This window comes from Bacillus rossius, chromosome 6 (assembly GCF_032445375.1).
Source record: "Bacillus rossius redtenbacheri isolate Brsri chromosome 6, Brsri_v3, whole genome shotgun sequence".
In the NCBI taxonomy this organism is placed as follows: Eukaryota; Metazoa; Arthropoda; class Insecta; order Phasmatodea; family Bacillidae; genus Bacillus; species Bacillus rossius.
The window spans coordinates 78,187,848-78,203,878 of NC_086334.1; the positions used below are offsets into that span (position 1 = coordinate 78,187,848).

At 40.6% G+C, this 16,031-nt stretch overlaps 1 protein-coding gene across 4 annotated transcripts in view; it reads right to left on the bottom strand.

Annotated features, from left to right (window-relative positions):
• LOC134533327 (Y+L amino acid transporter 2) overlaps positions 1-16,031 on the bottom strand; it is a 125,819-nt gene that overhangs the window by 92,872 nt on the left and 16,916 nt on the right. For all 4 annotated transcript variants that reach the window (XM_063370836.1, XM_063370838.1, XM_063370835.1 and 1 more), the window contains exons 3-6: positions 11,330-11,552; positions 8,329-8,444; positions 3,039-3,164; positions 2,856-2,955 (exon numbers count right to left, since the gene is read on the bottom strand). In XM_063370836.1, the coding sequence (XP_063226906.1) occupies positions 2,856-2,955; positions 3,039-3,164; positions 8,329-8,444; positions 11,330-11,552 (565 nt within the window). The remainder of the gene's footprint in view (positions 1-2,855; positions 2,956-3,038; positions 3,165-8,328; positions 8,445-11,329; positions 11,553-16,031) is intronic.

A 16,031-nucleotide genomic window follows, 5' to 3' on the forward strand; every position in this document is an offset into this window, starting at 1 on the left:
GTAAAAATGAAAGAAACACATATTCTTCACAACATGCACATTTTATGAAAGCATTTTTTAAACTGAAACATTTTTCCGAAATATGATTCAAAGGATAGCATACTTAAAGTTTTTCAACAAAAGTCTTTCCTCTGTAAATTTTGATGCAAACTAAGCATACTAAATCAATGGGTGAATACTGGGCCTGTGCAATTTTTTTTTTTTTTTTTTTTTTTTAAAGTTTTAATAGAATATGAATTTCAAATTACTCATGAATACGAATATCAAACTATTCAAAGAATACAAATCTTGAATTCGAATAGTAAGAATGAGAATTAGAATCCCACTAAAAAAAATTTTCGTGTCATGCAACAACTTCTGGATAATTGGACAAATAATACTTAAGTGAAAGTTTGGTCAAGTTAAATCAGCTACAATAATTATATGAAAAATGTTTGTTGAAATATTTAAATTATGATTTTTTTTTTAAATTACGCAAATAACAATCTAACCTAAACAACTAACCTTGTCCTCCTTAGCTTTTAAGAGTATTTGTTGAAGGAATAAATATTATATTTTGGCATTCAGAAGGGATCAGCTGGTTATGTAAGTTCAAGGTGACAGTGACCTAGTTTTATATTTATATTATTATTATATAAACAGTAATTTAATTTTGATATATAATTACTTAATTAGTTTATTTCAAAAAGACTCTTCACTATAATTTTACTGGCTTTCACTTGGTTGGCTGGGTTAGCTTTTATGTACACGTGGATTTTAATTTTTTTAAATTTTCTTGAAACAGTGTATTGTTACGATTTACCACGGGTTCATAAAGGATAGCCCAATTAAAGATTGTATTACACTACACAGTTTTATTTATTGCCACTACTTATGTCACTTACAAAAATCTTCTAAAATGGCAAATAAATAATTACACTTAAAGAAAGGTCTATTCCCCAGTCACTCGTTACACACACCTCGCTGGGCCGCACCTCTGGCGCAACTCTTGCCGCAGCACCCCTCGTGGGTCTTCGCCGCGGGACTCCGTCGCCGCAGACGCTCTTCCCCTTCGCCGAGGATCCGCTCGACTCCTCGCTCGCAACTTCGCTCGGGATTCCGCCGCGGGAGAACTTCCGACTGAACACTCCGAACTGACTCCACTCAACTCCACTGACGTCCTCGGGCATATATATATAGCCCAGCGCAATTCCAGAACTCACGAGAGCGGCCGGGGCCAGTCGCGTCACTCCGAGCCGTCCGGACGGCAGAAAGCTCTCGAAAACACGTGTCGGCGGCTCGCGCAACTCCCAGCTGTCCGGTGTCAGTTACGTGTCAAAGGCAGGGCGCCGCGCAGGGAGTGGTGGGAAGGAGGAGGTAAAGTGACAATCCTTGTTATCTTCCAGGCGCGCGCGGCACATATCATATTGCGGCAGTCGCCAGCCAGCTCTGCACCTGCACGTGTCCCGGCCAATGTCACGTTTGTAACAGTATTTTAAAATATAGAATTTATTACTAACGTGGTTCATGGTGTGGTTGTGATGTTTCCAAAAACGTAAGACAGTGCTGTGAGGTAAAACATAAAGAAAGACGTGCTGTGACACTAATTGATGGCATCCTGTGCAAGAGACGGACGTTCACTGGGGCCCTAGAACTCCGTACAGAAGTTGTAAGAGAAAGACCTAAAGCCCTCAAGGAAGTGAGTTCTGAATCATAAATATAAGAATAAGTGTTGTAGCCAGTAGTGAAGCATACTTTGGAGAAGACCCCAGCTAACTGAATTTTCCGTTTGTGCTGTACTGTGCTTTGTTCAGTCGTGTGAGGGCCGAGCCGAATGGTAGTGATGTCTCGGCGATTGTATTATCCTGATAAGAATACATTACGAAATTAATTGCTACACCCCAATACCTATAACAGTCTTTGAGATTTTTTTTCAAGTGCCAGATAATGAGTTAGACCACTATACCACACTGGTGACTTGACAATTCATGAACAATTTCTCTCAAACTCTACTTTAAAAACTTTAAAGAGCCTCTACTCGCTTCCCAGGGCTCGCCGAGGCGAGACTTCAGACGCTGCCTGCTTCTACTCACACACGACTGTGCGTCCCAACTGGCCCACGTTCACACTGTTTTATATTATAGCAATGGCTACATAAGTGTTCTTTTATAGTTGTGTGTCATACTAATGTTGCACTAGTAAAAGAAACCGATAGGCGCCCAAAATGGGGTGACGTTACATAACCCCCAGCCGGTGGCCTGCAGGTTGTGAGTGACCAGTGCTGACCATTAGAAAAATAAATAAAGCTTAAAATAAAAAAAATAGTTCAGTGCAAACTAATCCTTGGTTACAGCTACTCAAACAAATACTTTACAGATAGAGTTGTTGGTGGAACTGGCTGCTCTGTCAACTGAGTGTAGTGGCAAAAACAAGGTCGCTCCACTCCTGAGTATTACACTCCGGCTTCGGAGTTGCATAAGTGGGTAAAACACTAAGCTAAGAACACACAGCCGTTTAAATCACAGTAACTTTCTTAGAGAAAGTTAAATTCCTGTCAGTGTAATAAATAGTCTATTGACTGCACAATTTATGAGGTGGGAAAAAACAAACCTTTCTTGATATTAAACACTGGTAAGGTAAATTAATACTAAAAGGCTGCAACTATCCTCTGCAATGCAGCCACAGCCCAATGCCACACACATTCATTATTTAAGGCTCAGCTCCACTCTCAATGTTGTAAGCTTGCAATGTCACTTAAGGCCAATCCTAAGGCTATTTCACAATACAAGCATCAATACTACAATTTGTCTTTCCACAGCTGGTATAAGTAAGAAAATAAAATATAACACTGAGCTTGGATTTCAAACGCTTGTTACCATCCTGAATATGAAAATATCCCAGAATAAATAGCAACAGCAATTTTTCCTGGATCCGAGCTGCCTCCTTCAAATGGACGATCAAAATTTGACGTATTCCCTGAAATAAAAACCAATGACTGAACAATGAACATATTTGCAAATCTGAAAATATATCATGTCAACTTAGGAGGCTCAACTTACCGAGAAACAAGTATGAAAATCCTGCAATAATGATCAAAACCAGAGCGAGTATTTTGGTGAACATAAAAACATTCTGCATTTTTGTGGTCTGCCTCACATCATAGCAGTTCATGAAAGTTAGAAAACCTGAAACAAGAAATGACAAGCAATAGTGGGGTGTTCATTGAAACACACCAAACGCATCAAAATTAAATACTTTTAAAAATGTTTGTTGAATTATTCCAATTTAGGTATTTATGATATATATTATAAACTCCCGTCTATGATGTGTATTAACGAGTTGAAAAGGTTAGTGAATAATTCAGTAAGGTATTTGTTTGAGCCCTGGCCAGTGTAAACTAGGCTGCTATGTAAGTGCAAGTGGCCTGAACTGTGACAGCATAGTTCCCGGCTGGCCACGCCCGAGGCAGTCAGCAGTAGTACAGGTCCTGGGCCATCTTGGATTGCAGTCACAGAAGCCATCCTGAATGACCTTGACCCCAGCCACCATCTTTTGATTCTCTACAACTTTCTGCCATTTTCTTCATTTTCTTTTCTAGAACATTTTACCATTTTGTTTCCTAGAACTATCCGTCATCTTGGATTCTGACATGTTTGCCATCTTGAATTCTGAGGTTTCAGCCGCCATCTTGTTTTATTCTGCTGTTTGTTCCTTCTGTCTCATGCACATAAGGTTAATGTTCCACTAACTACCACTTTTGTTATGACTTAAAAAGATAACACATATTCGGACTAGTAATTTTTTTAATATGACAGAATAATAGCAACACTTGTTTGAGGCCGAGACACCATATTGGTTTTCAACGCTTGCTACTAGGAGCGCTAGTGTCGCATATTGCTGGTATCATCTGCTACAGTGCAGTGCCACTTATCACCGCTAGAGTGCAGAAGTGTCGATCACCAGACACCAGATCACACGGACAACCAAGGACAGAAAGTAAATTATTAACAAATATATTAATAGTTATATTTTTTAATACTTTTTCAGAATTTTTTCTATGATTTTAGGTTAATAATTACAGATTTTCAAGATGGTGGCCAATATGACGGACAAGATGGGGGAAGCTAAAATAGTCTGGTGATTTGATACTACTGCACTTTAACAGGTAAATAATAAACCAATGCACCAGCAGCACACTTTAGCAGATGATTTGTTCAGTATATGATACTAGCGCTTCTGGTAGAAAACATTTTAATGACATGAGATGATATGTACAATATGTGACAACTGTGCTTCTAGTAGAAAATATTTAACAACTACTACTATTATTCCTTTATATTAAATAATGACTGTTACTTTGATACATACCAAGTTAATTCCTAGTCTGGTATATGTACAGATGGCCATGTGGTCAGAGGGTTTGGCCCGTCTGCTGTGACATACACGAGTATCAGTCAATGACGATACATGGTTCACAGTCACACTCTCTTCTTTCAGGTCCTTTACTTGATTAGTCTAAGCACGTATTCTCCCAGTCAACATTAAGAACATCGACTTACACCATCTTCAAAACTAATTCCCGTTAGGTTACCTGCCTTCTTGTTCACATTGATCGCTTCAGAAATGATTGCACTTGATTCAGAATCTTGATTGCTCAAAGTCATAGTGAAAGGATCTTTCTTATTATACTTTGCAGGCGACAGAAACATTAATACACCCTACAGTAAATATATTCCTCCATGTGATTAAATTACTATTTTTAACTATGCACCTCTCATGAATAGATGCCCCACATTCACATGAACAAGAAATATATGTATTTTTGTCCGCCAAAAAAAGCCTTACCGCACACTGAACATCTGTCCTCACTAGGGGGCATATTGCACAATTTAAGTCAGACCGAACAATAAAATCGTCATCAAAAAGTCCATTTGCGAAGGAGCGCAGAATGTTGAAGTCACCCAGGTAGCCCACCATGTGTGTTGGCATTAACCTGTGTATATCTGCTTGAGTGAACGTCCAGGGATGTATCAAGCGTATCAGTATGCCAAACAAACCTTTGTGACAATACCGTATTTACTCGTGTATAGCGCGCCCTCGTGTATAGCGCGCACCACGAATTTTGCAACAAATTCCAAAGAAAAATTTTTTTTTTCCCTGTAAATAAATTTTACTAACATTTTGTGGTACCTGTTAAATAATTACGTATGAAACAAATGATAATTTAAATTGATGTGTGGTGATGCGTGAGGAAAATACGTAAACTCTGCTGTGTAGACTGAAGATAATGAAGCGCTGTATCGTCACAACTGGTACGTGAACGGGAGGGAGGCAGGCAGGAACGTGACGCGGAGGACTAGATGACTCACCGGTAGCAGCTGCGACGAGGAAGCGAAGGAAGTGGGAGGGGGAATGGCGACAACATTCTCTCTCTCTCTTTTACTTTACTACCTGCGCCGGCTTTCTGTAGAGGGGGAGGTCTAAAAATAAACAAGAGACGTGCGAGCTTGCGCGCGCACGTGTGTGTGTGTGTGTGCTGTGAGCGTGTGTGTGCGAGAGACCAGGTTGTGTGCGTGTGTGTGTGTGTGTGAAAGAGAGGCCTTGTTGCTTGTGCGTATGTGTGGGGGCTGGCCAGAAACGTCACCCGGCAGTTAACGACTTCCACTCCTCCTCCCCGTCTCACCCTTTCACTTTTTTTTCCGTGTATAGAGCGCATCCTTATTTTTTTCCTTTACTTGAGGGGAAAAAAGGGCGCGCTATACACGAGTATATACGGTACTATTGTGAAACACCTTTTATAAACTTAACTAGTCACAACAAGAAATTACACCATAGATAGACCAATATTTTACATAAAATTGCTGTGCAATAAGTGCCCGGGTCCCGACCTCAGGCCAAACCTCATCCCGAACTACAGGACTCGTCTCCCTTCTTACTTGATTCGTCAGATATAGTTAACACACGAGGCAAATGAAGTGGAATGTTTTGAACGTAATGGCATAGCATGTCACCACTTCAGGTGGCTTCAGGAGAGCGCGTGCAGGTCAGGCTCAAGAGGACTGCAGCGTGGAAGAGTGGCACAGTGGCGACGTGGCAACAGTGGCGACGTGGCAACAGTGGACGAGCAGCTCATGTGTCTCGTGCCGTGCAGGCAAGTGTCGGAGAAACTGCAAGCGAGGACAATGAAGACGATGAAGAATTGTGCATCATTACACCAAGTAAGAAGGATGCCAACAGTGCTTTAGCCACACTGGAAAATGTATTCTCAAATATTAATGTTGGGACTGAAACACCTCTGGCCTTTCATAAACTTGGTTATGCCTTAAACAATACCTATAAAAAAATTAGAGCAAACCAGAATTGACACTTTTTTGAAGTTTACGTTTGTATTATGGGTTCTTCTGTAGGTACTGCTCCAAGTTTGTTTTCTACAGTGTTTACGAAGTGTTATGCATGTAGTGAAGCCAGCTTATTATGGCAACAATTCTTTATGGTTGTAATTATAGGCACAAGAAGTTAAATCAATTACCATGTTTTATTGCATAATCGTCACACATTTTATGCTAAAATAAAGTTTGAAAAGTAAGGGTGTGATTTTTATGCGAAAAAAGCACTTTTTTAAGGTAACGTTATTCGTAAAAACAAAACCTATGCATGGAAAGTACTTTTATTTAAAAAGTAGAATATACAAATGCACGTCAAACAAATTAAATTAATAAGTCATGCAACAAAAACATTTTGTTCATAGTTAAATACAAAAACCAAAACTGTGACGCCAACATGAGTCAGATGCTTAACTATCGTCTTAGTACACATCACGAGAAAGCGCGGACTACCTAATGTAGTTAAATCGGAACTAGACAGCGTGTGCGTTACTTGCAATCAGTGAACTATCTGTATCAATATTCGACTACATGTGCGCGCTCTATACGGGAATCAACATAACCAAACATGAATGATGGCAACTAGTGCAAGCTACAATTTTATAAGCGGTACACAGCGGCGACGAAGACGAAAAGCTAAATGTTATAAAGTTTGAAAATGTCTTTAAAAGAAAATTTAAACATCAGACAACTTCGTATTTATATTAATTAAATAATTAAGTGGTAACATCCAAATGGATATTAGATTTCAACTTAAAAATACATTGTTTAATACAGGAAAACTACCTACACAAAGCGCTCGGAATCTAAAAACATCATGCAACATTTACGAGAAAAATTTTTCTCTCCAAATTTTGATGTTCTAAAATAATAGTGCGACAATTATGCAATAAAACACTGTAATTTTGTCATTATGATTCCTAATACAGACCTGCCAACATTCAAATTTAAAAAATCATGAGGTCCTCGATAAAAATTTTCAGGCCCATAAATACAGGTTAGATATAAAAAACAACAAATGAGAATCTTTAAATTTAAGTGACATACCTGTACAATGTTACTTGGTCTCTGCTTCAAATTTTATTTTAACAAATTATAGGTTGCAGATTTCATTTAGTTGAACATAATTTAGCGCTATCATGCAGGGCCGCAACTAAAAAAAGATGTAAAATAACATTCTGCTCGTGTAACACTATTATCACTGTTCACAGCAAAATTAATTTTTATATTGGAAGCAATACACAATGTCTCCTCTTCCACTATGCGAGATAGAAAAATCAGCACGGCACACGCTACAAAACGCAAAATTGCTTCCTTTACGTGACTCGAGTATTGATGGAAACTCGTTACTGTAAGCTTTCGTAAAACTTGTTTTGTAACTTTTACAAACATAATCTTGGGGCCCCAAAAAATCGTGAGGAAACACTATTTTGGCGTGAGGGCGTGAGATGGACCTTAAAATCGTGAGCCTCACACCAAAATCGTGAGAGTTGGCAGGTCTGCTAATAGTTTATTACAAAGAGCCAAATGATGGTCCCGTCAGGCTTGTAACAATGAGGTTTGACTGTAGTCCCCTGGTTTTATCTATCCTCAGTAATCAACATAACCTTGTACATTTGGTTAGCTTAATTTAGCTCTGTTCAATATTTTTCACATTTTTTTCGTTCACATGACAAAATACGTCTAAGTATGCAGTGAGCTGCCATATTATAACAAAAACGAAACACTAACATTAAAAAAAATTACACTACCAGGAAAAAAAAGGGTCAAAAGAAATCGTAAGCTCAAAAAGCGTAAGATATTCTGAATTTCTGCACAACTGTAATATAGATTATGTTCCGTGAAAAATAACGGGAAAACTATAATGCTCCTGACGACTTCATAATTGGTGTTACTATATTTTTTTTTCCAGGAAATTTAATTTAGTTTGAACTCACTGTTTGCAACGTGATGCAAGGGCACTCACATATGGTCACAGCAGCGATGAGGCGCACCGCACTGTCCGGGTTGGGGCAGTTGGGGAAGAACGGCTGGATCACGTAGTTGGCGAATGTCAGTCCCATGATGGCATTCGTGGTGGGTCTGCAACACACAGGCACTCGTGGTCGCCACACGTCGCTACAGCTGCCTCCCGCGCACCCGTGTTTCAAACCCTGACACAGGGGAAGGGAAACAGAAATAACAGTTTACATTTTTTGACATTTTCAGGTAAAGAATACAGAGCACAGGAAAGTAATTAAAGTAGATGGAGAAAAATACACAAGAGTTATTCTCCATGATAATTAGTCAAAATTTAAAGAAGCTATATTATATAAGACTTTGCAAGAAGACAGCAATTCAAACTGTAAAGAAATACTTGAAACATTTGTTGCTATGTTTTCGTTGCAAAAATGCCAAAGAGAAGAGAAACACATTCGTTGAAAATCCTAGATTAGTTGTTCGGACAGGGCATAATCTTGAACAAATACAAATACATGAATTTCATAAGACTGATGAAACCATGGTTAATGTTGATGAAAACACATCATATTCCTCACATTTCTTGTCAGCATTCAAGTATAGAAATTGGTGTTACAACCTCCATTGGGACAGGCACACAATCAATTATTGTGCACACAAATGGAAGGAAGGGCTTTGTTCTGAATGGTTCAATAATTTTTAAGTCCCAGCAGAAGTCTGTAGAGTACAGCAAGGGTAAGGATTGTGAAAAATTGAAAAATAGTTTAGTGTCAGATTTCTTTGAAAAGAAAAAAAAGTTATCATAGAGTTCAGTTGAACAAATACCAACAGCATCATACCTAAACAAGGCAGCCACATCTGGCTGAATAACAAACATAAAAAGGTGAATATTAATTTTTTTTAGTAAAAAGTGCACCAACAAAAAAAATTAAGTTTTGTTAAAATTTTTCTTGTTCACGCAGTGGTAACTTTGTACTACTGTTTCAATGTTCTGTAGTGGCACATACGTATGTGTTAAATGGATAATTAAAGACTTTGTCAAAATACATATTGGTGCAGTTAAATTTTTTAGCTATGTTATAAATTAGACACAGTTCAAAATAGTTCCCTCAGCCATGCCTTTGCAAGGGCCATTCAATTTACGGATGTCTGAAAGAATTTATTTATGTATTTGTGGGTTAAACAAGGAATGAAATATACATTTAATTTCCAGTCACATCATTAGAGAGGTAGCGCTAGCATCGCGTGCTAACATTTTCTCATAGTGTGCCCATTCCATTATTAGGCCAGTGTTCTCAGCCTGTGAATACCATTTTTTAATGGAAGAGCACATGGAAAAATTCAGGAGCTACAGCACTAGTGTTCCCAACAGCTTTTGGATTTGGCATTTCACACGAAAGTGTTATCTTCATATGTATGATGTACATGACAAACACGGGAATAACGAATTTATGGAGATATAGCATGAACAAATAGCGTAATTTGCAGGAAGCAGATTGCAGGCTCACTGTAATTAACTGGAATTTATTGCATTTCATCAAATGAGGTTAAATGGGACCAAAATAATATGGTGCAAATAACGGGAAAACGCTAAAAGCAGTAATGTAAAATCGAGGTTCTACTGTAACTAATGTGATAAAGACAGAAGAAAGAGAATATATCTAAACATTCATAGTTTTATATTGATATGTATATTATACATATAACATTAGTTTTGCTATTATAAATTAAAATGAGCTGTCTCTTGTGCAGGTCTAGTTTTTCTTTGTTTTCAGTCGTAGTGTGTTACATTCCAGGTTGGCACAGCAAAACAACCCAGAAAAGTAACAAGACTTTAAGATGTTTTCAAGTCCTTTAACCAAAGTGAGTTTTTTGGTAAAGTTTTTTTTTTTTAAATAAAAGCATTTTAAAACTTCTTTTGTTTGTTACTTCCTTTAAAAAAAAAAAAAAACTGAACTTACACACAGTACCAACCACGGTTCAGTCCTCTGATTAAAGTTTGTTGGAACTAGACAAATTTTTATACTGGTTGGATAACTTTCTGATAAAATCAAAATTTACAATACATACCAACATAGTTCCAGCTTCCTTTCACTCAGTATAAAACAACCAAGTTCCTCGGTAAAGTTCACTGAGCCAGGCATGTCCTCCTGCGGAAATGTTTCCCAGGTGGGTGACGACGGTCACCCTAGGCTGATGCCGACGCCTGGTACCAAGTTTATAATTAATTAATGTACGAAAAAAAATTAATAATAATATAAAAGGTTGCACCCAGGCCTGGCCCTGACCAGCAGGCATTAAACTGTCCCTTGGTGCGTTCCCTTCACGAGTTGCTGACGCACAACCGCACGCGGCGACCATCGAGCGGCAACTGCCTTCCTCCTCAAAGTTAGAAACAAAGGGAGGCAACCCCGCGGGCCAACTGAGCAATCACAGCATAGAGGGAAATTGTGCTTACAAATTGTATTCCATGAAAATCTGGAAGGGAACATGCTCACAAGGGCTCAAGGCTCACCCTGATTGGCTGGCGAGGCAGCGCCCACGTGCTGGGTTTTCCCAACAACGCACCGTCTTACTGGTGACAGTGTCGCGCCTGTCTTCCTTTCTTTCCCAATCTAGGACATCAGTGTGCTTTATGATTGTTGAAACGTAATTAATAGACATATTAATTTTAACTGTCTAAACAAATTACAGTGAAAGAATAATAACAAATATTACATTCAGCTTTAAGTAAAACCTAACCCGAACTAATGATATTTATTTTAGCACTGTCCAAATACTTGAAATGCCAATGCATAATAAAAGAAACATGAGTATAATTTAATAATGTACAAAAAAATATCATGCAAATTAGTTAAAATATTGTTATCATAGGGTAGGAGTATGCTACGTCACGACTGTAAGGAATAAAAATAGACAAATGAGAAACAGAATCAAACTCCAAGAATGGAAACAGAAACGTGCAATAAGCCTGCGGGCAATCAGGCCTCTGGTCACATCACACTTACACAAAAATGAGCATGGCATCCCAGAGGTAGAGGAAGGCCGGCAGCGCCCCGAATGCTTCAAATATGTAGGCATAGTCGCCCCCCGACTTGGGGATGGAGGTTCCGAGCTCGGCGTAGCACAGCGCTCCGATCATGGAGAGCAGGCCGCACGCCACCCACACCACCAGCGACAGTCCCACCGACCCCACCTCCTTGATCACCCCCTTGGGCGAGATGAAGATCCCTGCGCACACCACCACACTGGGGCTCATCGTGGTGCAGCAGACGTCCGCCACTGCACATGCTGGATTACTGGAAATGCAGAGAAATCTTGCGGTATCACCCGTGACCGCTAAATGCTAAGATGCAGAGCAAATACATCAGTAACGTGATATTTGGCAGCAAATATTGCTTAACAAAACTAAAATAATAAACATTGGGTAAAGTTATTTCCTTGCTTTGTGCCAAATTTGGCAGCTGAGTGCACACCTTTAAAAAAGCTGCGTGAACAAATTACAGATTTTTCTTGGGTTAACGAACAAGAGAGGGCCTTTATTACTCTTAAAGGATTCTTGGCATCGCCTCCCACGCTGATCCCATCCGACTTCAACAAGCGACTTGCGCTCCAGGTCGACGTGTCGATCAGCTCGGATGCAGTTATTGGGCATATAGACGGGGCTCTGCGTCCCATTGCTTTTGCCAACCGGACCCTTTTGAAGTTCCAGAAGCAGCTTGGCATGTATGAACTTAACTTGTTTAATCGACATCGAAAAATTTCAAAACTATCTTGATTGTCATTAATTTGATAGTTATGGACAATGAGTTGGTTGTTTAATTAACCACACCAACTGGGGTAACTCGAACATTGGATCCTTAAGTTGTCTCTCTTTCATTTTAAATTGCATCACCTTAAAAGTAGTGAAAATAATTTTTGCAGACACTCACTCTCTCTCTTGCGAGTTTGAGGTTGCCGAACTTCCCCGAGACAGAGTCTGCTAGCCTTGCGGCTTGTAAGCTATTCCCTGGGTTGTATTTAAATATCCGCGACAGTCAGTTGGAGGATACACTGTGTAGATGTATCAGGAAAGACCTGAGGGCGAATAAACCTGTTCATTACCTGGAGGAGAAGGGCCTTATTTTCTTTTTCAAGACTGTGGTTTCCGCCGTCTTACGACCTATGGTATTAAACTACTTCCATGCTTCGCTTGTCGGTGGACACCTAAGGGCTGAGAAGATCTTTTGCAGAATTGCCGCCCATTTGGCTTGCCTCGAATTGCACACAGATGTACACCATTTTGTGCGTAGCTGTCAACTGTGAAGCCTCGAAATCTCTCCATAGTGCTACGGTATGACTAAACAGTGCGGACCTATTCTCTCCACTTGGACATTTTTGGTATGCTGACATGTTCCCGTGGAGGTAACAATTGGATTTTGGTGGTAATGGACATTTTATGATTTTATAATTCTGATTCCCCTATGAAAGCCTAGAAGAAGCAGTTTTAGAAACTTTTAGGGCTCCTGCCATGTTAGTGACTGATAACGCCTGTTACTTTCAACCGACCATGTACAAGGATATGTTTTCACTGGGCTATCAAACCTATTTACAGTAGTGCATATCCGTGGGGCTTGCCACCACTGGATTCCTCACTGGACGTGGTGACTGAAGACGTTGCGTGTGAAAAGAACGTGAAAGTGTAGCGTGCCATCACAAGTCGAGGAAGGCTCTTGACTACCATGTTTAGATGATGTTTTGGGCTGCAGCTTTGCCTTGCTGTCTTAGGCTGAGGACCAATTAAAATTAACGGTTTTATTCAGACTTAACACTGTCCTATTAGAAGAACTTAATTGTAAGAGCTAATTTAAAAGTTCACATCCCACATTCAAAGCCATTTTGTCCCTAGCTGCTGTAGCTGTGGTTCGGGTGCAGTATCGCTTGTGTCCTGAGCTCTGGTTGACAGCCTGTGCCTGTACGCACCTCCGCCCTGCTGACCTGCCCGACTCGGGGCTAGCCGCTATCGGCTCCCTTAGAGCTGCCAGTTGGTCCATGCTGCCCCGCCACATGCCGAGTGCCCCCAGCAACACTCCCTGCAGCCTCAGGTCCATCACAGCTGCTGGACGTTCATCTGCTGATCCAGTGTCTGCTGTCGCTGCTCCTGTTAACCTGACACCCGCTCCGCAGGGGTGCCGAGTGAGACTCTGTGCCCTCCGGGGGGCGCAACTACTCCTCCTCCGCATCCACTAGGCTCATGACGGCTGCTGCAGTTCCACCTGTGCTTCATGGAACTATCGTACGCATCCCTGCCGCCCAAACAGTCTACTGGAGTCATGTTTGTGTATCAGCACTGAAGAGATTTCCATGTTTTCTTTTGTTTCGTTTGAATTGTCACACTATTTGGATTTACTGGTCAAATATTTTTGACAGTAAAAGTTCCTCCCAGGGAACGGACAGAAAAGGACGGGAAATTGAACTGAACTTTGTCATTGCATCACTGAAGATGCCGGGCGCACGTTGATATTGTCTTTCTCCTCTGTAAGTATTTCACTTATTGAAGTATTTATACCTATAGTAATAAAGGCAATTCATTTTTACCTTGTATTATGTGAAAGTGTTTGCTTCTAAGCTTCAATTATTTGTTAGATTGTGGTAGCATATAGGCATATGTTATTCAGTATTAAATATTTAAATACTTCATCTTGTGGTAATTAATAATAATGTTTTGTTAAGCATACAGTAATTTTTATCAAATAATAAGTATTTACGTGTTCAGAAACCAAACAAAAATACGTATAGCTTAATATTAAAGATATCTTGAGTTATGTAGCCATATAATTATATAGTGTCAACTTCATGACCAGAACCATACTAGAATATCTGTGCAGCTATAGTCATATTGTTTCATCTGCATCACGACACGTCTTCCTGAATCCGCTGCTGGTACAGAGAGGTGTGTGTCTCTTGGGCCGCAACCTTGGGGAGAGCTCTCCCATATCAGCGCCCGTGCTAGACATTCCTTATTCACCACTGCGGCACGCAACTAACTAATGGTGGGTTCATTGAAAGCCTTGGTTTAATTTTCAACATCACTTTGATTCCCCCAAATTTTTATATTTTCAGGGAAACCAACCCAGTTTACAAGAACACGCGTCAGATGTCTCTTGTATACGTCTAATAAATGTCTCTAGCTTTGTTAAAGCGGTAGTCAGAACATATGTCAATCCAAGATGATGTCTTTAGTATTTGAAATATATTCTTTTTAAATTTTAATATCCTGCCATCATTCAATACTGTTGCGATCGCTGGTTCGTAAAAGGATAGCCCTTTTATAGATTTTTTTATCACCACACAGTTTTATTGATGGCCACTACTTATGTCACTTACAAATAATGTTTTCAAATGGCAAATAATCAATTGCACTTAACAATGATGCTTCCCCAGTCACTCGTTTCTTACACATCGCACACCTCGCTGGGCCGCACCTCTGGCGCAACTCTCGCTGCAGCACTCCTCATGGACCTCCGTTGCCGCACTCGTCACTTCCCTTCGTCGAGATCCCACTCGACGCCTCGCTCGGAACTCCGCCGCAGGAAAACTCCCTACTCCACTGAACTGACTTACTCCCTGCCCTGGAACCTTCATCCAAGGACTTCGCCACTCTGCCACACCCGCGGCACTATCGCCCCGGAAACTCCGCCGTGGGAGAACTCCCGACTGAACTTAACTCTGACTGACTCTGAGGCCGGCATCCTCGGCTTATATATCAGCCCAGGCGTCCTTCTAGAATTCACGAGCGCGGCTGGGGCCAGTCGCGTCATTCCGCGCTGACCCAACAGCAATCTCTCAAAACAAGTGTCGGCAGCTGCCAGGTGGCGCGCGGGACTCCCCAACTGCGAGGTGTCAGGTGTCTGCTATCAGCGCCGCGCGGGGAGCTGAGGGCTGGAGGGAGGGGAAGCGGCGACCCAGGTGCACACGGCACATCTCATGTTTCAAGGCCACACGATGTCAGCCAGCTGTGCACCTGCACGTGTCGCGGCCTTGCTCACATTCGTAATAATACTATAAAAAAAGATGGTGGACTTTAAATTTAAACTTGGCACCAGTGGTGAAAAAAGTGACTGCCTATAGCAGATGATAAAATTTTTCAAATTTGGCGACACTGTAAAAAAAGATGGCGGTCAATGGCAGACGATATTAATTTTTAATAAGCCACCAGTAATAAACTGGGTGCCAATAATAAAGATGGCTGCCTACAGCAGACAACTATATAGTTTTTAAATATGCTGCCAGCATCTAGTACTATAAGTTCAAACTTGGCACGCTTCTGATGTTTAAATTTACCATTGCCCAACTGAAAGCATATATTCCTTATTAAATACTTTTTCCTTCAACAGACACTCTGGTCTAGTTGCTAGCATTACTGACTGCCGATCAGTGTCCCCGGGTTCGAGGCACGGTCACCGTGATAACAGATTTTTATTCTTAAAAATAACACCACACCTAGATTCGGAAAAAAATACCCAAGATGGCTGCCTGTGACATCACCAGCAAATGACGACAAGAACCCTCGCCTCGTGGTCCCAAGGCCTCTCTCACCGACCACGTGATGCCATGCCAACCTCATCACGTGGTCCGAACACATGGTCCCACACTGCCAGAACAAAGATGGCGTCCAGTGTCCCAGAACCATCACGCTCTCCCTACTTTGAATACTTTCTGATTCTTTAA